This window comes from Athene cunicularia (assembly GCF_003259725.1).
Source record: "Athene cunicularia isolate RWA chromosome 9 unlocalized genomic scaffold, athCun1 chr9_part1, whole genome shotgun sequence".
Classification (NCBI taxonomy): Eukaryota; Metazoa; Chordata; class Aves; order Strigiformes; family Strigidae; genus Athene; species Athene cunicularia.
The window spans coordinates 11,535,738-11,557,538 of NW_020799110.1; the positions used below are offsets into that span (position 1 = coordinate 11,535,738).

The 21,801-nt window shown below is 41.9% G+C and overlaps 1 protein-coding gene across 1 annotated transcript in view; it reads right to left on the reverse strand.

Annotated features, from left to right (window-relative positions):
• Nucleotides 1-265: 265 nt before the first annotated feature.
• The window catches only part of PSMD1 (proteasome 26S subunit, non-ATPase 1), a 74,746-nt gene continuing 53,210 nt past the window's right edge, over nt 266-21,801 (reverse strand). Inside the window, exons 19-26 of the mRNA XM_026854978.1 lie at nt 16,331-16,337; nt 14,822-14,915; nt 9,489-9,658; nt 7,204-7,296; nt 5,510-5,602; nt 3,293-3,439; nt 1,319-1,473; nt 266-485 (exon numbers count right to left, since the gene is read on the reverse strand). Of these exons, the coding sequence (XP_026710779.1) occupies nt 1,327-1,473; nt 3,293-3,439; nt 5,510-5,602; nt 7,204-7,296; nt 9,489-9,658; nt 14,822-14,915; nt 16,331-16,337 (751 nt within the window). The 3' untranslated portion in view covers nt 266-485; nt 1,319-1,326. The remainder of the gene's footprint in view (nt 486-1,318; nt 1,474-3,292; nt 3,440-5,509; nt 5,603-7,203; nt 7,297-9,488; nt 9,659-14,821; nt 14,916-16,330; nt 16,338-21,801) is intronic.

The window sequence follows — 21,801 nt, forward strand, 5'->3', positions numbered from 1 at the left end:
ACAGCTGCTGGCAAGTAGAGACCTGATCTCTCTGTAGCATCAGTGCTACAGCTGGGCCAGCCTGGAGTTGGTGGCCTTGCTCAGCCTAAAGGAGTGCTAGAGAAAGCAGACATGGGCACAGATCCCAACCATGCTACAAAAGAGCAGAGTGAGTCGAACTTTGCTGGAAGAAGATGCACAACTTGGGTCTAGTTTTTAACATTTGGGGTAAGTGAAAAACAAGGTTGTCAGGCTTCCTTTTTTTTTTCTTTTAAAAAGCAGCAAGTTTTCTGTCAAGAGTTTTTAATATATTTATTTGAAAACAAGGTTTTGTGAAAGAGTACACTAAATAGCATATATCTGTTCTTCAGCCATAAAACACGGACTATCAGCTTTAGCTCAGCACAGATCGGGGCTGCATGCACTGAACAACAGATCTCAATAGGGAGGTCTTCATGTCTGTCTTTCTGATATCAAGCATAGTGTCTTCTTTAGAGGACATGATCCTGGAGGAGGGGGAGAGAGAAACCAGAAAAGCAAACGTATTTTATCTAAGGCTTTTTGTGGTTGGCCCAACACACTCACTCGAGCCTGCCACCGACGCAACATTTACAGTTTTTAGCAAGAAGTTTGTTTTCCTGCCCATCCACCAATTCAAGTGCATAATCATTGCTCTTGGGAGCACTAGGACATGCCAGCCCATATTTGGAAATAAAGCAACTGGGTTTCTGTTTCTCAGTGAGATACTTGCACATCAGTTCAGGCGCTTTAAGCAAGGAACCTCAGAACTGCACCATTCATTGCCTGGAACAGATCTACAAGTATCATTATGTCAGGCTCAAAGAGCACCACAGAGTCCATGACTGGAGTGTTTCTAAATTCTGCTAATAACTGATGTGAAGACAAGACAACCCCAGTAAGCAGAGCAGTAGTTCTCTTTTAATCAGTTCTGTGACACTGAGGTCAAGTAGACGACAGCTTTGTCACATAAACCACTTGCCCCTCTGGGACCATCTTTCATGAGCAGATTATTCCCAGCTCAGCTGTCGCCTGTGACCCCACACACTGTTCTAACTCTGTCCAGAGAGGCTCTACTCAAGAGTAGCCAAGCCTGCAAGATTAGAGGCCAGATCTAGTACAGCTGGGTCAGGCCTGATCCAGAAGAGTGGACTTCTCTTTTATTGATGCCAACTTCAAATTGGGACAGGGCATGTTTCTGATTCTGGTGCAGAAGAGCTAAAACAAGGGTGCTGGATGCTGGTAACTGCTTCACAGTTGATCCAAAGAGGCTTTTCCTTCATTAGGATTAATGAAGGTGTCTCTGCACACCACACTGTACCTCAGATCTTAATCATCAATGTACTCGAAGGGCTCTGGTGGTTCAGGTTCCTGCTCCTCTTCCTCGATCTTCGGACCGTGAGCTGCGACAGGTTCAACCAGCTCCTCCATATCCTCACTGGTATCCTTCAGAATGATGATGCCTCCGATGGAAAGCTGCAAGACAAGGGCAGTGAGCATTAGAGCTGCTTGCCTCTGCCTCATGGTGGGTTTGTAGCCCATGTTTAGGCTATATAAGACACTTCAGCGGAATGTATTTCAGAGAGCAAAACGTCTGACACTCACCTGGATCCTTGCCTGGTAAAGGGATGGAGCAGACAGAGACTATCCAGGTTACCTTTTGTATTTCCACTATCTAAGTCTCAGTTCAACAGAAAATGGCATCTAGATTCACAGCTTTACCTCAGTCCCAGTCTGGGGCTTTCCGCATGAAAACTAAATGAACCATAATTGCTTTATAAGGCTCATCTTTTCAGGGCAACAAAGCTTAGTGAAGCCTCTCTGTGTAGCTGCCTCCCAGGAGGCTATCTGAAACAGAGACTAATCTGATCACCAGCTTCCACCAACTGAGGAATCCTATTAGCAGAACCTCATAAAAACAAAGGGGAATTAATTACAAAGATCACAACCAAACATCCTGGCAGGCTGAAACAAATCTGCCCGTCTCCAGGACTGAAACACAAGGTGCGAAGAGGCAGTGCTGTGTCATGCCTGGCTGGGATCAGGGCTTTGACCACAGCAGGATTCCAGGCTATAAACAGCATTTCAAAGAGGCCTTTTACTCTGGCATTCCCCAAAGCAGAGCAAAGGTTCAGAACACCTCCATTTTGAGAGCCTCCTTGGTTACACACCCTAATCCCAGCAAAAAATGGCACTGTTCTGTTTTCTTCAAAACCTATTTATGGAGGTTTAAGGCAGGAAACTGCACTCCTGTCACCAAGGACTCAGCTTCTTTCGAAACAAGAAGCTACATACATCCACATTTCAGTTTCATGAGCAGCCACTTACTGGGCCACGTAGCAGATCTTTCCAATCCAAATACCAGTTGGTTCATCTTCTCTTTTTAAAGGGTAGAAACTAAAAAAATCTCCTTCCACAGCTTTGCTAAAGGAGACATTTCAAAAGGGGATGATGCACAGAGAATTCCAATGTACTGATAGAATTCCAGGAAATCCATTTATTAAAAACATGCACATTTTCCTGGAAAAATGACTGCTTCTGAACACCATTTTCCCAAACATAAATCCTGCAAAAGGTGGAAGTCATTTCTTGAACAAAAATAAAGGCCAGAAGAATTTGACTCAGGAGATTTAGGGGTCAGGAGCAGGCTTATTAGCTTTGCAATATATTTAAGCATCTCACAGAGAAGTCAGTTACCTCTCAGGCTTACATTCTACATATGACGATCACATGCTATCTCTTCTTTATGTTATCAGGAAATGAAGGCACTTTTCTAAGGTTAGATGTAACTGAATAGATCCGTTTAATGAAAAAAAAACACCTCTGTTTAGGTACAAATCCCACTGCAGGATAATAAAGCTCCAGCACAAGTCCTAATGTATTTCACTGCTTGGATAATGAGCCTGTACATCTCAGCCCATTGTAGAGATCATGGCTTAGTCTTTGCATCCCCAGCAATGTCATTAATACACACTGTATGTTCAGTTGGTTTCCATGTTGCAGCATTTGATGTATGTAGAAGAAGAAAGAAAAAATAAAGCAGCATTAGTATGGTGAAAAGGTTTGCAGCAGCTCTGGCTTTTCCCAAACTAGAACTGCAGGTGAGCATTTGAAAAGAGGGACATTAAAAAGCAAATATGACAACAGTGATGTTGCAAATCTCTATAACACATTAGAGCAATGCATCAGCTGTGAGTGGTATTCTCATGTAAATGCAGCACTTCTGGGTCCTTATGCACAAGCCCAGCACTGGGAATGGTCTGTCAAGCACACAGGCTGGGAAGGTGACACTTACTGGTTTGAAAGGCTGATAGCGGCAGCTCTCCGTCATTGTGAGAACTTTGAGCTGAGCAGGCATGACTCTGGCTGGGTTGTCCAGAAGCTGGAAGTTGGGTTCAGGCTCTTTTTTCTTTTCTTTTTCATCCTTCTTTTCAGTCTCATCCTGTGGAAGGGGAGAACGTCATGATTTTAACAATCATCTCTGTCCCTTCCACAGTTCAGGAGGGTAAGGTACAACCTGGTACTCAATGCAGGCAGCAATTCCAGGGTGAGGAGCCATCCTCCTGCTGAGGAACAAGATAACACTTATCTATCAGCTGGCACAAGCAATGCCAGCATGGATCTAAGTACTCTCACCATGGCAATGCCTTTAGTGTTGTTACAAAGCACATGAAAATTTCCAAAAGCTGCCCTTGTATTTTCACAACCATACAGCTGTCACTGACAGCAGCTCAACCAGAATGACTCAACCTCAGTGACTCCCCAGGGAACTGCAGTTAAGCCCTTCTTTACCAATGACTCAGCAGCTAGAGGCAAAAGCTCAGAAGGAAAAAGCCACAGCATCCTTTACATACTTAAGAACATGGATCATGTTTTCCCTCTTGCTTGGGAACATCTGAGTTGCAAACAAAGAAAGACTGCAGAAAAGATGGAAACAACCAATAGGAAACGATCAAGAACGTCACCAAACGCATGGCATGTCCTGTAACAGCAGACAGGAATTTCTTTGGCACAGTGACACAGTCGCTGTGCAGAACTCTTGGAAGTTATGGATTAATAATCATGTAAGAGGCATAAGAGAAAAATAGGAAAGCAATTATACCTCTAAAACATGACAATTGCAAAACACAACTCACAGCAGGTGGCAGCAAGCTCCCTTTTTACTATCCGCATTTTTCTGCTTGATTCAGCCAAGAAAACTTCAGGTATCTGGAGTATACACACACACAGATGCGACACATGAATCCCTTCTAATATATTGCTTCCTCTCAACACCTGTACTTAACCGTAGGTTGTTGCAGTTTTAGAAGAAACATACATACGTTCAGCATATTTTCTTTGTATAGAGTGCTGTAAGAATAATTCAAAGAAAAGGCAATGTTTGGTGACAAGGAAACTTTGATAAAGGAGCAAAGAGACAAAAGCCAGAGATTCTACCTTGCACGCATGAAATAATTCATTTTCTGGGCCAACTGGATAAAGTTCAGTGCCTACAGCATGGCCACACTTAAGTAAATCTAGGAGGGTTATTTTACACACACACCACACACCTTTGATCTTTCACCACACTCCCTTCACATACCATTTGTGTGTTTCTTTTTAAACTTAAAGAGGCCAAAAATTCTCTGACCACGCTGCTTTTCTCACAGATGTTAAAGTGGAATCAGAAAGGTGGCTAGTGAGCTTGTCTGTATAACACATTTTCAGCTTACAGTTGTTAGCATATTTGCATATGTTAGCAGAGCACAGAAGGAAGGATCCTTTGTCAGAAAAAGTTTTACGCCATGTTTTCCCAATTACAACAACCACCAAAAATTCATTATCCAGCCATTTGTCTATTCCTCAGCCTGCTCCAGGATGACACACTATTCACAGATGAGGATGACAAGTTCCAGTGTCAGGTCTATGAGCTGAAAGAAATCAGAGGACCAAAGCAATCACCGTAACTACTGAGCAGTGTACAGATCCTGTGCTCAAAGGTCAGCTGGTTCTGAGCTGGGGGTGGATAAGTGTTTGTCATTTTGATAGATGGAAAAAGCACGTAAGGGATTGCTGCCAAAAAGGTGAACATTTCAGAATGGAAATTAAGCATGTTGTCCTGGTTTCAACCAGGACACACATGTGCAAAACCAGAAAGTTTACTCTTTGGTGCTCTCAAATGAATTAGACACTACCAAGCAACTGCTAAAACACTGAGTCCTTTTTAAAAGGTCAAAGGTACCAAGAACATGAAATTATTAAGACTTTTTCCACATTGAAGAAGATTTGCTTCTCAGAAATAACAGATTCACAAATAATACCACCTCTTGCTTTTAACAGCATCCACACACGCATGGAGTGAAGACACTAACTAGTGTATGTAGTACACTGAAATGAGCTAATGCTCTGCTCAGAACTAACACAGAGGGCAGGGGGGACAGCATTCAGTGTGTGCCAGCTTTTATGACACACTTTCCACAGTTATAAGGGCAGGGTGGGGAGAAGACATCTAAGTTTCAATGTTTGCACCCACCACTTCCATCTTCTCTTCTTCCTTCTTTTCTTTTTCCTTCTCCTTTTCCTTCTTCTTGGCTTTTGCAGTGATGGACAGCACAGCAGTAGAAACCTGGATATGTCAACAGAGGAGGCATTCAGCGTGACTGCAACACTGTAATGCTGTGCTCCAGCTCCCCAGGCAGGGGAACAAAGGGTAATCAGTGCCAGGTCAGTTCTCAGTGCAGGTGTCAGTAAGATCAATTCCACTTCCCACCCACTGCTCTGTTTAAGAGACAAATACACCACCGTCAAAGCAAATAAATGGCACAGATGGGACAAAAAAACGCCATGAATGCAGACTGGGTCCACCACGAATGCAGGAGGAGAGCAAACTTCCTAATTTAGAGATTATTCATTACTGTCTGGGTCTCTGTATAAGAGGTTTCTTTATTTTTAACAGAGCAACAAATGGAATTCTTGTTCCAGGAAAACCCACTGCCAGAGTCTCCAAGGTAAAGAAACATGTATATAGATACTCTTTAGAATGACCTAAAGCTGTTTCACTGTCCTAATCAGACATCGGTGTTTCCCACTGATCTAAAGAAATGAACACACAAAATACCCTGTGGAGGAGCCCTCAAGAGGCTCCGGTGCTCCTGAGTCAGAAAGTACCCAGAAGCAACATTTCAATACCAGAATTCAACACGTCTCCCTTCCAGTAAGCACATCTCTCTATCCACAGTAACTCCCTTCTGAGGGACACAGAGCAAGTGCATTTGTCACGTTGCTGGTGAGGCTTTCTAGGCTAAATATGGGCTCTTGGAACATTTTAATTTTGGCCAGGGAAGTTTAAAAGAGAAAGGATTTGTCCAATTCACATCCTATTCCAAAGGCTAGAGAAAGCAGCCATGAACAGTGTGCTTTGCCTTTCACCAGAGCTCATTTCTGGGTTCCTTGGTGGCTTAGAAATGTGTCCTGCTCGGCATTCAATTCTGGTAAAATGTTTTACAGTTTCCACACAATGTCATTCATCAGTATGAAATGCCTGAGGTCTCCACTGCTCCAGCTGCTCTCTAAGGACTGCTCTGCCTGCTGCTGTGGTCTGCTCAACAGCTTTTATCATCCTGCGCCAGGAGACAAACTGCTTCCACTATTGTCCTGCTTGACATCCCACAGGTCTCATCTCCTCCTTTTCAACACCTACATATTCTCAGTCCTACACTTAGCTTTTTGCAATCCATGGGTGACAGCTATTATCCTAGCACATCGGACCCCTGCCCTGAGACCAGGTATACTTCTGTCCTTCCATATGGGACTATTTAAGAAGCATCCCACCTAATATTCTTAACGTCTGTACTGCAGCAGCATTTTGGAGCCCAAGTCACACACAAAGACCCTGATGTGCTCAGTGCTGCACAAAGATGATACACACATACAAATACAAATACAAATCAACAGGGCATGGAAAGTAGTTTTTTCATCAGTCCTTCTGCTTGACCACTGGAGACAAGAGAGGTTCAAGCAACTCAGTAGCACAGCACTTGTATGCCATGATCAGCAACAGTCCCAGGCACAGAAGGAAAAAACCCCTAGAATTCTCTTTCAGAGACAATAGCGCCTGCCAATTTTTCTTTTGCTTTTTAGATTCCCTGTTAGTGCCACCAAAGTCAATGTTCATACTAGGAGGGAGAAGGAGTTACTCTTTACATCACAGAAAGCTAGCCCAAATACCTTTTCTTTCTCCTTTTCCTTTGGTACCTCAAGTGGTGGGGGGTACGCAAATGTGGACGGCTTACAGTTGGACTTGTACTGGACTTTTGGCATCTAAGACAAACAGTTTAAAAAATTGTTAGAGACAAGAAAAGCAGAGGGAAAAAAAAAATCACAGCAGAATAATTACTTTAGCTTCGTTTTCATTTCAGCAGAGACAAACACAGATCCTCTAAAGAATACAAGCTTCCCCTTCTCCCTCTCCGGAAGCTGAGAAACTGTTATCGGTGGCAACAGTTCAGCTAGAACAATGTTATTTAATTATTCTATAATTCAACTCTGGCAAGCTCTCCTAGTCTTCTCCATCCACTCCATGCTATTCACACCATGCTTTGTTTTCATTGTTTCAAAGCTTTTGTGCTTTTGATGTTGCTGTGCCTGCTTGTATTACACAAAATTGGTTTAAGATCTAAGTGAAGATCTGGCCTGTCAATGCACGCTAGGGCAAACTAAGCACTACCTGACATTAACCTCTTGCAAAAGGACAGTACATTTTTGGCGTGGGTTACCAATGTCACATTCCCTTACTCTCAGCTACTTAAACAAGGACAGAAATCATCTTTTGACAGTGCTTGTCAAGCCACACCTGGAATACTGTGTTCAGTTTTGCTCCCTGCTAAACAAAAAAGATGTGTACAGGCTGAGAGGGTCCAGAGAATGTCCACAAAGACAATCAAGGGACTGAGAAGCCTGCTGTATGAGGAAATGCTGAGAGAATTGGGTTTCTTGAGAAGAGAAGGCTTAGGGGAGACCTTATCATCATGTACCAGTATTTAAAGAGTGGCTACAAAGACGATGGAAACTCCCTTTTTACAAGGAGTCTCATGGAAAAGACAAGGGGTAATGGGTACAAGTTACTCCTGGAGAGATTCTGATTGGGCACATGAGGAAAATTTTTCACAATGAGAACAATCAGCCACTGGAATAATCTCGCCAGGGATGTGGTGGATTCCCCAACATTGGACACTTTAAAGATTCAGCTGGACAGGGTGCTCAGCCATTTTGTCTAGACCATGCTTTTGCCAAGAAAGATTGGAGCAGATGATCGTTGTGGTCCCTTCCAACCTGGTATTCTATGATTCTATGACAGCCAATCCAAATTCTTAAACTGAATTAATTTCTGCAGTATCTCAACTCTCTTCCTTTCTGACACATCATGGAGCAACAATAGAACAGGGACTGCTCTGAGGAAGCAGGGTGGGTGTGGTGCAGCCCATAATGTACATCCAGCTTGTAGCTGGCTGCAATATGCAAGCCAAGTTATACAACATAAACTAACTTACAGCCATCTAAGGGATGGGGAGAGGGAATCCAAATGGCAGTAACACCCAAGCAGTCAAAAAGGTGCTGAGCTTATCATTGCCAGGAAGCTGCAGAGACAGGCAGCAGTGCAACCTCTGTGAAGTATTCAGTACAGAGAATAGAGAATTTTGAGCTGTGTGTAGATTGACCTGATGCTTAGGCCAAGACAGGTGAAGAGTAGCAACCTAGAGCCATAAGGTTTTGGTCCAGGGGCTGCAATTCAGCAACCTGGCTCAGTCCCACAAAGGGACTCTGAGAGCAGCCCAGCCCTCTGCATGCTCTGTGCATGGCAGAGTAACTGTGCAGCAATGACAGGAGGGGGCTGCACACCCCTTCACTACCACAGCCAAAAGCATTTTTGTGGAAGTTATTATCTCCTTCAGCACAGGAGACCCAGCATGGTACACATCTTGCAGGGGCCATACCACATCTATTCATGTGGAAGAACAGATGCATAAGGAAAGTGCAGGACCCATGACTGCTCAGTTTAATGTTTACATCCCAAGGAATCCAAACAAATCCTGTTTTCCTACTGCTAGGGAAAGCAGAGAGAATTATCACATTATTTTCTAGGAGAGAATATCACATAATTTATTTGTGAGGACCGGGGGGCAACACTTTTTTTAAAAAAAAAGACCCTTGACCTTCTAGAGTGATAATGGGGTGGTCTCTGCCCACATATACTGACTAGAGTTCCTTTCTTTGTAAACTACTTTGAAGTAAAGAGGTCAAAGTCTGCTCTCTATGTTTTTTTTTGTCCCCATTCCCCCACCAGCTCTGCAGTTTAAGCCTGCTTTTCAGATTCTTCCAACTGGCGCCTTTTCTGGCACAAACAAGCTGGAGCCACGCAAAGAAAACCAACAAATCCATGCACACCCCTCCCAGACCACTCGAGTTGTCCAAGCACCTATCAGTGCCTCTTCTCCTCTCTGCTTATTACGTACCTTAAGATCCTTGTTAAGGCCAATGACACAGGTTGGAGTGAAAGCCAGTGACAAGAAGTGTGACAGGGGAAACCAGAACCAGAACTGGGTGAAGACCAGAACCCCAACCACAGAAGGCATGTGAGTATGTCCTGTCCTCGACTGCAGTGAAATAGTTACGTTATGGCCCCCTGTAAGGAATCATAAATTAAATAAGTTAATGAACACATTCCTGGGTACTCCACAAAAACACCTGAGCAATGCATCTCTAAAACAGTTGCTATGAAGGGGGCTACACAGAGCAAGGCAGGCTACAATGCTGTCAGCTTTCTCCTCTGGAACACACCTCCCTCCTTTACTGTGATCTCAGCTTACTCAGTAAAACAGACAGGTATCTTAACAACCAAACTGCTCTATCTGCTAGATATTACCCAAACACAATCAATGAATACAGCCCTTCCATACTCATTTTGCCAGAACACAGGTTAAAGAAAAGTACAATGCAGAAGGCTGGGAGAGGGGGAGAAAAAGGCAAACCTCTGCCATAAGCAGTTTTAGAAACATAGCATATAGTCCACAAGACATGAATCAAGGAAAATAGTGTGTATAAAGCAGTGCACACAGAAACTTTCTGTGGCTGCCTTCCTGAACTGTCAGTTATTCACAAGAAATATGCCTAGGTTTTTATCCTACACCATCTCAGTAGAAAAAAATGTAAACAGCAGCAACTTCAGAAGTTGCTTCTAGAGGTTATCAATCTAAGCAGCAAAGAGACAAGCTCCTGCAGTCTTTGCAGCAAAATTAAATCTCTGCCAGACAACCAAGTCTTAGCTTTGTACTTGCACAGCAGAGACCAAAACAACTCCATATGTTGATGTAGTGCAGAAACATTGAGCTAGAAACTAAATTGAAAGATTGGGCTTGCAGACAGAGTGAGAAAGTGTTAATCTGATCTTCAGCCTTCTGGTGAACACAGTGAATTGGGTTGAAGAGGGCACCAGGCAAGTCCATTACCGCTGACAAGACCGGGTGCAGGGAGGTTAACTTTGTTAAAACAGAAACACCCACTCATTGCAAACTCAGGGCGCTTTGTAGCTGAAAATCCCAAACTGGAGTAGCATTGCCCTGCCTCACACAAACAGCCACATCGATAGGCCCAGGCAGCAATGGAGCTGAGTTTTAAAGACAAGCAAAACTAATTTTTGCTGCCAAAACTAACGAAAGCCCTGAATGAAGCAGTAATCTCATCTTGGGTATCTGTCAGTGTAAGTCCCAGGAGAAGCAGGGGAAGATGAAGGATTCTGATGCCCTCCTGTAAGATACTCTGCATACATATTATCTTCTTGCTTTTCCTTTTGTGGTAGTAATAGATCTCCTGCTGTTTGACTAGAGAACTCCTTCCAGCCACCTCTTTGAAGAAAAGGAATGATACAGTCTCATCTTTTACTACTGCTAGGTCTGCTCTGCTTCTCATTATTTTCTCAGATACCAATCTCTCACCTTTATACTTGAATTTGCCACAGCATTAAGGAGGGACTGCCTGAGGTCTTGTGCTATGCTTAAACATGTCAAACACTGCACGCTCAAATTTCTGGTCTTCTCTATCTTTACGTTGAACTTTTCTTCACTGCATCACTGTGCAAGAGCCAGGTCAGTAATCTGCAGACATCGTGGATCAAACAGCCCACTGAATGTTGCACAAGCAGCTTAACTAGGCTTTATCAAACTTTTGGACTTTTTAATTTTCAGAATAACTATATTATCCAATCTCTGGAATTTCCTGGATGAGTAACAGATTTCATATTCAAAAGATGCTGTCATGCTACTTCTTTCTGCTGTTTTACACCCCACACAGCCCACCCTCACTTCCAGGGTGTTCCAGGGAGCAGGAAAGGTGGGGAGACATGATATTGCACAACTGTGATTTATCTTAATGATTAATTAGCAGCCCTGACAGCCTGGAAGGGAACACTTTCCAGACCTTTGGCTGGATGGATGAAAGCTGTGACATGATGCTGGGGGGGGGAACCACAAAAAAACCTGAAACACTAAAAAATTTTCAGGGCTCCTTGGGTAGTACTATAAGGTCCATCTCCAAGAATTCACACTGCCACTGTGGCAAGGTTTGCTGGAATTAAAGCAGCTGTTCTAAAGGCTATGAGATTTCCTGGCTCAAGCTTAATGTCAGATAACAAGAGTGGGAGTGCAGCTAGGAGATGGTGGTGATTTATATACTTTGATGAACTCACTCTTTACATAGTCATGGTGGCGGGCTGTAATAGTCTGGCAGCGTAGCCCAGGACAACACACCAGCACAACAGTCATTAGATAAAGACGCTTTGTGGACTTTGGAAATTAGTTTCCAATCCTGGCCTAGGCAGCATCCCACTTCCAGGGAATCATCAGATGACCTGAACTGTTAGCAGCAGCACAGAAAAGTCAAAAACTGACAGGACGAGCCATCAAAACCCCAGCTGAGCTGATTTCAGCATGTGCCAGCGACCTGATTCACATGGGCAATGAAGTACAAAGTAGCTCTAATCTAATGGACAAAAACATTAGCAGAGGATAATGGCTTTTTTTCCTAACTACCAGAGAGATGCAACTTTATAGGAAGAGCTCCTGAACAGGCAGAAGTGGGGAACAGTAGCACTGAATTCAACATGTGGGAGAGCAGACCTTATGCATCAAAGCTTATTTTTTGTACAAAAGTCTTTAACATCCAAAATATAACACATTATGTGAGATGTGTGTTTGGAGAGACAGCAATGAAGAGATAGGTAACTCTTCCCTCTGTAATTTGGATGACACTTTCTTTGTCATTACTCATTACAAATGCCTCCAAACTGTGAAGAATCCAGTACATTCACCATCAGGGTGTCAACAGCTTCTTTGGCTTCAATCTGCACTGCCCAATGCTACGCATTGTTCCCACCCCACTGCACCACTGACCCCACACAAACCTTTGCTAAATACCAAGAAAAGAATTTTCCAGATATGCTATATAGATATTTGTGTAGTGATGGCCACTCCTACTTTTTTCTCTGGTAAGAACCAGAGATGATACCTAGAGTCCAGAGGGAAAAATAGTTTTTAAGCAGGTAAAATGCTGACATCTAATTAGGTCAGTATACCCCTTTTGTAGCTCACATTTACAAATATATACTCCAGAAAATAAAGCATATTGATTTTGCAAAGAGCAGAAAGGGAGTCATCAGCCTGGGACAAGAGAGCATGTTTGTACATGAAGGAGATTGTTACAGAAATTCAGAGGGTTTTTGAAAACAAAAAAAAAAAAAAGTATCCCTAAGCTAAATTTAGAGTGTCTACATTTTTCTTATTTTAATAAAGAAGTATAAATGTAGGTGCTGGGGCCTAAGAATTAGACAATGACCAAACTTCATTTCCAGTCCAGTGCTCCCAAGGTAGCCTGCTCTTTCCATGAAACCTCCAGTCTAACGAGTGCCTCGCTGTCAGAACAAAACACCCACCTCCAGTGCATCATTTCCCAGTCGCACACTGGAAATGATGGACTTTTAATCAAATCCTGTCGTCACTGGAAGAGAATTATACTTTTGTCCTTTTCTCCACCAAAAAAAACCCCAAACCACAACCTGACAAAAAACCTCAAACTCAACTGCCCCAACTGTGGCAGATGACACAAAGAACCTTTTCTTCCTGGTAGTGATAATTAAATTCTATAGCTCATTGTTTCAGATAAGCACTTGTATGGGAGAGATAAAAAGAATTTATTCTTTTAAGAGACTCTAATGAGAGTGGCAATAGGTTAAGAAAGGGTAGTTCACAACCTTCCCCCAGCCTCTTAGCAAGAAATAAAGAGGTTAATGTTGGCACAAATTCACACGTAGTTTATTAAAATTGGATGCTTCTGGTTTCCAAGTCATTATACAATATATGAGTGACACAGGAAGCAAATAAGGTTTTAGCTGCATTTATATGATTTAATCTTAAAGGTAGGAATCTGAAGCAGGTCTGTGCTGCTGAGAGAAACGTCTCTGAGCCAGCTGGGTTCTGGCTTCCCAGCCACACAGTACGAGTATGGGAATGACCAAAATTATTCTAACAGTCTTGTGCCAAGAATATTGCTCAGTCTGAGCTCCAGGAGGGGTACCTGAGAGGCAAGAAAGATAAAGGACGTGGTTCCTGTTGCTTCCTTCTCTGGGTAGCCCTTGTCATAGAGCACAGAGCAGCCTGACAACCACATGCTCACCAGGAAGAGAGATTTTTAAGCACGTTTCCACACAGATAGGTGCGGATAGTCCAAGTTTTTCTCCCACGTTCCCCTCCCCATGACTTGGAGCTGTAGTAATTTCCTACAGATATTGTGTAAGCACAGTGCACGTTACTGTGCTTAAGCCATGCCACAGAGACAAATATATGAGACTTTTCTGCTTACGTGACTTCAGGACTAACCTTGATCTCAGAGTACAGGGAAAACCAGCTTGTTTCTACCTACCACAGGGAGTAAAGAGGTGCATGGCAAGAAAAGGCCACAGCACAAGAGACCAGGTAGGAGAAACTGTGTTTGGAAACTTGGAAAGGGAATGCTATTGACACACATAGCACTGCGCAAGTCTTAACTCGAGCAGAACTCAGAACAACACTATCCGTCCTCTTTGCTTACAGAAACCTTCCTTAATAGGTCCCGCAATTCAGTCTTTGTGAAATACTAATGCCTTCAGAGAATCCTACACCCCCCCCCGCTCAATATTTAGTCATTAACACTCATGAGATGATGTTTCCTGCTAGAAAAAGGTAGTAGTAGTCTGTGAAACTGAGCCTTCTGAAGTAACACTCAAGCAGTTAACTATGCTTCTCTCTTTGCGCAACACGTTTCTTAATAATCAGGAAAGAGACAAAACCTAGTTATTAAAAACATATTTAATACATATATATGTATGTTTTTGAAACTGGTTATGTCAAGTTTTAAAAGCAAATTATGAGGACTGGATACTGCAAGGTATCCAAATATCTGGAGCAGGTGCTTTTAGAAAAACAAAGCAGCAACCTATGGTGCTATAAATCAACATTCATGGTGACAAAACAGACTTATACAAAAAGGATCAAATTTATCCAGATTTCTGGACAAGAATTCTGCTCCAATGACTGGATTCAATCTCCTCTAACAGAAGCACACTGATAGAAGCTGAAATTACAAAATAGGGTTTATTTCTTTAATTAGATAAAATAACTTGAAATTTGAGATTTCTTGCTACTATTACACAACAAGCATAAAGCCAGCACCTCACCTTCCAAATTAAAGTTGCTATTACAGCTATTGCAGCCAAATAAGTTTAAGAAATTTTGACTGCTTTAAGTGTTTGGGGAATTACCTGCATCCAAAATGCCTTGTGCCAGGATTGCTCCAAACTTTGCCATAACATCATCATGCTTATCATTGATCACTTTGGAATAGAGCTGTCTGAAAAAAAAAAAAAAAAAAAAAAAAAAAGAAAGAGAGAGAGATTATAAAACTGACTGCATGGGTCAAATACGCTGTCTTTAACGGAAGCATCCTGGATTTCTGCATCCTAGGATAACATTTGTCTTTTCAATGGCCTTAGTCACTAGTGTTACAAGTCATCCCACTAAAAATTAAAGAGGTTTTTCCTGCTTGAAAATACCCATATAGCAATTTTAAAATAGTCAGGATGTACATGCATTTCCAAACCACATTTTGCAGCCCTTGCAGGAATAGCCTGAAAATCTCTGGATTGCCACTGGAGTAAAAGACCAACTGATGAGTTTGTAGCAAGAACTACTATATGTTCTTAGGTGCGTGACACTGCACTTTATTAAATTTCCTCCCATTCCTACTGCTGAAAACCTATTCTGTTTTTCCTGTACAATATTTCATTGATAATGCCTCTATGGTACGTCATCAGCAAATTTTGCTACTGCACTCCTACCTTTTAAGTGAAAATCATTAATGAAGATATTTAATAAAGTAACAGTTTATGGAGTGCTATATTCACAAAATCTTAAGTGCACATTAGTAAGGGAAATTGCTAAAGCTTTGCATATATGATTGTCATTGCTTCAAAGATCTTCACCTTTCACTGGACAACCAAGTGTTGAAGAGACAGAACAGTATCACATCCAGCAATATCTAAGGCTTTATAACAAATTAATAAATTATATCTTAATATATACAGTGGAGCAACAATACAGCTCAAGTCACTTTTACAGCTGAAAAAGCAGAACAGGAAATCCCAATCTGCAATCCAGTCAAAACCTGTGAAGCTGTATCCCATCCACAGCATGACTGCAAGAACCTTTTTTACCTCTTCCCTAAATTAATTTTAATCCAGATATCCATGTGACATTTTGTTCATGTCTTCTGTTTTCATATTAAGCCTTTACTTCTCATGCTCAAAAGCAAAGGTCTTTTTTCAAAAAGACTCCTTCCAAGATGTCTTGAACAGACTTCTCCCCACTATTGGTCAACTTTATTCCTAAATCCTGTTCCTACCTCTGCAGCCACAGATGAAAAGAAAGACTTCTAGATCAAGGCAGCAGGGCCAGACACAGCCAGCAGAGACATAGTTTTTAGTATCGCAAATGCAGTTTCCCAGTATAAAACCCTAATACCAGACAGCCCCCCTAGCCAGTCTGCACATCCAAAGAGAGTGTGCCTCTACAGGGACACCAGCAATATTTGCTCAGTGACAAGCATCTGAAGAAAGGTCCTACTTTGCAGTTGTGAAACACAAAGTGTCTGCTGTAGGCAAGGAGTCCAAGCTCTCTAGGAACATACTCTTGCACAGCCTTTGATGGTCCCAATGCCTGACTGTAGCAGTGAAGGAGGCTTAAACACTGACAATGACACTCAGAAGGTCCTTCTGGCTGATAACAGCACCCAGTGAAAAGCTGTCCTTGCAGAACACCAGACACTCCAGAGCTGTGCTAAGGGTGGGCAGCACGGAGCACCAGGAGCTGGTTTCAGGCATCACTCCTAGCACATGTGGCCTGTCTTGGGGTGCACTGGGGAATCTCAAAGCACTTACAGAAAGAGTTTTCGCACCCATGAAAAAAACCCCAACATTCATACAACTGAGTCAGTGACATGACAATTGTGCTGGGAATAACATTTTGTTAAACTGGGATTCATCAAGGTTAAAAAAAAAAAAAAGATCAAAACAGAACAATGAGTTGACTGAGGGAATAAATCAAACTGCAGGGGCTTCTCAGCAAAGCACGAGATCAGATTCCCCAGTAAAAGTGCATCAGAGCCATGATGTAATCCTGCAGCCAAGATAATGCTAGCAATTTCATGTGTGAATTTTTGACCGGAGGCAGTAAGAAGTTGAGATTCTACCCTTGAGAGATTACGTCCAATGTCTGGGATGGAAAGAAGACAGGTTGCCTCTCCAACCCATGAGCATTATACCCAAGAGCCGCAGTGCTGCTTAGCAACCCTGCACATTTAGTGAACAGCTCAGATTAAGACTGCATGTTTTCTGCAAAATAGTTCTCAATGCGTGTTGACTCATCACACTGCTTAAAACATAAGTGCCCTAAAGGAACAGACACTCTCTTGGTCAACACCTTTCCTGCATTCAGTCTTTCAGCCACTAACCCAGCTGTACTGCTTGACACCAACTCTTTCAGCACTGATGACATCTAACATGGTAAGATTTAAACCAGTCTGTAACAGCAAAAGACACTAACATTCATAGGGGTAAATAATGACCTGCTAAACATGACTGTATTAAAATTACTTTGTTTCACACAAATAGACAGTCTGACAACCACGGAGGACCAGAGCAGCAAGCCACTTTCAAACAGGAGCAGCAAAGCTGAACAAAACACTTCCCTGGTAGAGCAGGAGGCGTTTATTAAAAGCGACAGGGGAAAAACAGCAGCTATTTCCATTTTTCAGTCTAAGTCAGTCCAACAATTTGTGTGCTAATATTAGTTCTCTATTCACCAATTCCCCTTTGCATTGAAATGTTTTTAGTTACTAGTCCCTGTCTCCAAAAGGAGATGACTTAAATTTCCTTGCATTTATTAAAGCTAAGAAAAAGGAGCAACGCACATTTTCAGGGCAGCCACATAAACAGATGTGCGGCAAGGGAGATACTGCACACATAATACAATACAGTGTTTATTCTGGATACACTGACCAAAGCCTGCTCTTGTTTCACTCCATTTATGCTTTTTTCCCTGCTCTCCCAATTATTATTTATAAAAGCTTACACTGAGGTTTACACATTTAATATAAATAGTTTGTTTCTTATGCCTGACCTCTTGTAACTGAAAAAATACATTAGTTTTCATTTGCAATCTGGAATGGGGCCTTGTTCAGTATCAAGGGCAACCATGTGCAGACTAGGTGAACCAAAACCTTCAGATATTATTTAGGACAGACACACAGAAGCAACATGTAAAACTGCTCCTCTTGTTGAGCCGAGCAGTAGGATTCCAGTGCCTCCGTTTAGAGCACATCATTCCTGTGACTCTGGCCTCAGATTCTGGGTTTGGAATATTTATAAAAATTGACATGTTACAAAGCTCATTTGGTGGACTCTAATCTGGAATTTACACCATACTGAAACCTTCAGATAACAAAACCCTGGGTGAAGCAAGAAGACATTCAGCAGAACTGCTGATGTTCACACTGGCATCTGAAGTCTGACAGAGCAGCACCTAGGAACAGAGGGTAGAAAAGCCTTGCTTGGGAAAGGCAAGGAAGGGCTAGCAGGGGAAGTCATCCACCTTCCCTGGTCATGACACGCTGCCTCTCTGAGCACCCTTTCCCTAATATGCCTCCCACAGCTCCTACTCACATGTACATTAGTCCCGAGCAGATGAACAAAACACATGGGCAACAATTCCACCAGGAACCCACCAGCTGTGGCACCAGCACAACGTGCAGGGCAGCAAGCTAACTGGGACACCAACAACTGCAAGGCACCAAGGGACAGAAACCTTGCTGCTGAACTTAAGCAGATCAATTGCCACCTCTCCAGACAACACGGACAGGTTACAGCAGGGAATCAGCTGAGAGCAGGCATTTGATGAACAAGCACTGAACAGCTACAGTAAGAAATAGTCCTTATACGCTCTACTTATAAGAATATAAAATATGTAATGCCATATCAAGGGCTTTCTGCTTTCAGATATATTCTGCATACCTGTGCATCATGAGCTGTGGCCCACTGACAATGCTGGAAAACTTACTGAGCAAGAGTGGCCTTTCCAAAGTTTTACTTTAACATCAGTGGAAGCAAAATTGTTCTATGAGAGGGTGGGAGTCTATCCTCCATGACTTTGGGGACCAGAAAAACCCAGATTGAAGGACTGCCTCAACACCTGAATGCACGGCAGGCCTGTGGGCTTATTCAGGCTATAAAGCAAACGCTTCACAGGAATGGGAATTTCTGACCGGATCAAGTGCCAGCTGAAAACCTTCCTTGATGCTGGGGAAAGCCTGCTTTGGCAGCTCTAGCTGTAGTGGTTCAGGAAGGTATCGTCCCCACATGGAGCCATGGCTCCATCTCTTTGGAGAAAGCAAGAGCAGTACAGACAAAACATCAGTTCTGCCTTTGCTGTTGGGGCACTTGCCTCCTACAGAATGGAGCAAGATGTCAACAGACAGTAAATTCTCAAGCTGTTGAAGCAAAATCTGGCAGTTTGTCTAGTAGAGCTCTTTAATCTGCTACTATTTCTCCTTCAAACCACAGCAACAAGCACATCCCAAACTACTGATTAGGTTTATTTAATATGCTATGAAACCCACAAGCTCTGTTACTCCCTTGAAATCTTCAAGCACTTTAAAAATTTTATAGCATTTGGAAATGCTATCATGAAATTTATTTGGGCAACTTCCAGGAGGAACACTAAAACCTAGGCAGTGACTCATTTAGTCTCTACTAACAATACACACACATCCCCCATTCTGATAATTAGTGCTGGCCAAAACAACATGCCACTGATTTCAAATGAAGCCAAATGCTCAACCTTGGAAACACTGAGGAAACAACACAGGTTTTAAGACATGATAATGATAAGCACCATTTCCTACCACAAACCTGAGGGGCTGTCATTTATCAGGTTGTTTACCACTTCTCCCTCCACCAGTAAGCATTCAAGCCCATGAGATTGTTACTAATAAGACTTAATAAACACTTAACTAAGGGAAACAGTGGCAGGTGATGTGCATGATGCTTTCTGCAAATGCAGGTTCTTAAGAACAAGAGTATTTGGGAATCTGTTTTTAGTAAAACAGGTTTTAAACTGCTTGCACGTCCTATCTGTCTTCTTCAAAAGTTGAAGTTATTTTGCATATGTTTGCTCTCTTGAAAGAGCATACAGTATGCAGAAACATCTAACAGTAACAGCAACAGCAAAAATAATTCTGGAATCCTATCAAGGCCTAGCATTTCACCTAAATGGGGGGGGGAGAAAAAAGGAACAATCTGGTCCTGGGGTTCCTTCACAACATCTTAAAGAAAATAGGCCATGATAATCAAAGGAACATAGAGGAAAAGCCTTAACCTTGCCTATTATCTTCTCATCTTGCTAAGATGACTATCCTAACACAAAATCAGGAAAAAAGTAAATTCAATTCAAGATGTTAGAGATGTAGTTTGTCTCCAAAATCGCTGTCTTAATTGCCCTGCAGGTCACAAATACATAATGAAGTTGTCATTGATTTCTGTTACAATGATCTCATCACATCTGTAATTTAGGATTCCATTTCACAAAATAAACTTGTTATTGTTCTATATCCTGCACTAATATGGTTCTTAAATGTATCAACAGAGGTCAGGAGAAATCATGCTGGCTGCACATGGAGGAATTGTGTTTCAACTCCAAAGGGGGCAGATCAGCTTTACACAAGATATGCTACCCCTTTTGGCACTTAAGCAACTTGCAGGTTCAAGGAACATCCATATAATGACAATTCTTTATTTAAACTCTTTTGATTTGTTTAAATAAAGAGTGAGCACAACAAAGAGGATGACGAATACAAAGGAAAGACAACAGCAAAAGTGATTCAAAGGAATACATCTACATTCTCTTACAACAAAAATGGTTTCTTTAAACCAAAATACTTTGATTCTTAAATCTTTATTGCTGGCATTTCAGCACTGCAAGGCTCAGCTCTCAAAACTCTGAACTTATATTATTCCTGAAAAATCTAAGCCTATTCCTACCATCTTCATGCCAAATTACCACCAAATAATTTAAAGTCCTTCTAACCCAAAGCTCACAAACAGTAAGTTTACCAAAAAAACCCATCTCAGAACAGAAAAAAACTGAAATGTAATGACAGGAAGCTTGTCAGACTCAAACTATACATCATAATCTTTATTAGAATCACCATCTCTCACACGCAAAGCATCATGAAGTATTTTGCAGCAGCAAGATGATGATACATAAAATTTAGCTCCTCTGTAACCTCATCAAGACCACATGTACAGCTTGTGGGATATGAAATCCATTACACTCCTCTTACTAGCCGCTTATCCAGCAAAGCAAATACATTGGTTAGACACTCTGGCACAGTGTGCCACTCAGGAATCTAATCAGATTAAAATATGTCACTGTAATCCAAAAATGGCTAGTTTTCTGAACTCCACCCTTGCACATCAGAGTAAAATAATTTTTCTTCAGACTGGCAGAGCGCTCCAAAAAAAGTTTCCCATGGATAATAAATACCTTAATTGGCAGCATATTCCTCAAAATATTCCTCATACTTTTGAGCAAGAAACTATGATGGTTATAACTTTTGGGATGTTCAAAACAAGTAAAATTTATATATTCTGCATATTTTTTTTTTTAGTTCCTAAATTATCAGAATATTTCAGGGATCATTTATTAATTTGTAATCAGAAGGTCTTTTGTGGGGCTTTCGTTTGTTTTTTAATATCTGCATTGCTTCTACGACTGGATAATGAATGTATGTATGTAACACCACACAAATTTTAGCTTAAACAAGGATCTGGCATAGAGTTTTTATAGTTCCTCATTCCATTTTGAAACAAGCCACTGAATCCCAGACTATACATCTCATGCTGTTATTTGTTAACCAACTATTTTAATCACTTATTTAACAAGCCTAGGTATTACACATACCTCTGAAGTAAAGGTTACTAGGCCTCTTCGGGGAAAGAGATCTGACTTATTACACACCTCAATCTGTATTTTTGCTAGCTGTTTTCCTGTCTGCACTTTTCTTTAGGACACACAGACACTTTCACCTATCATCTCAAAAAGACTGAAACTCCAATAGACAGCCTCAGCGAGTAACCCACAATAGTCTCGGATGTCTGACTTATTCAGAGCAGTCTGTGATTCCCATCCC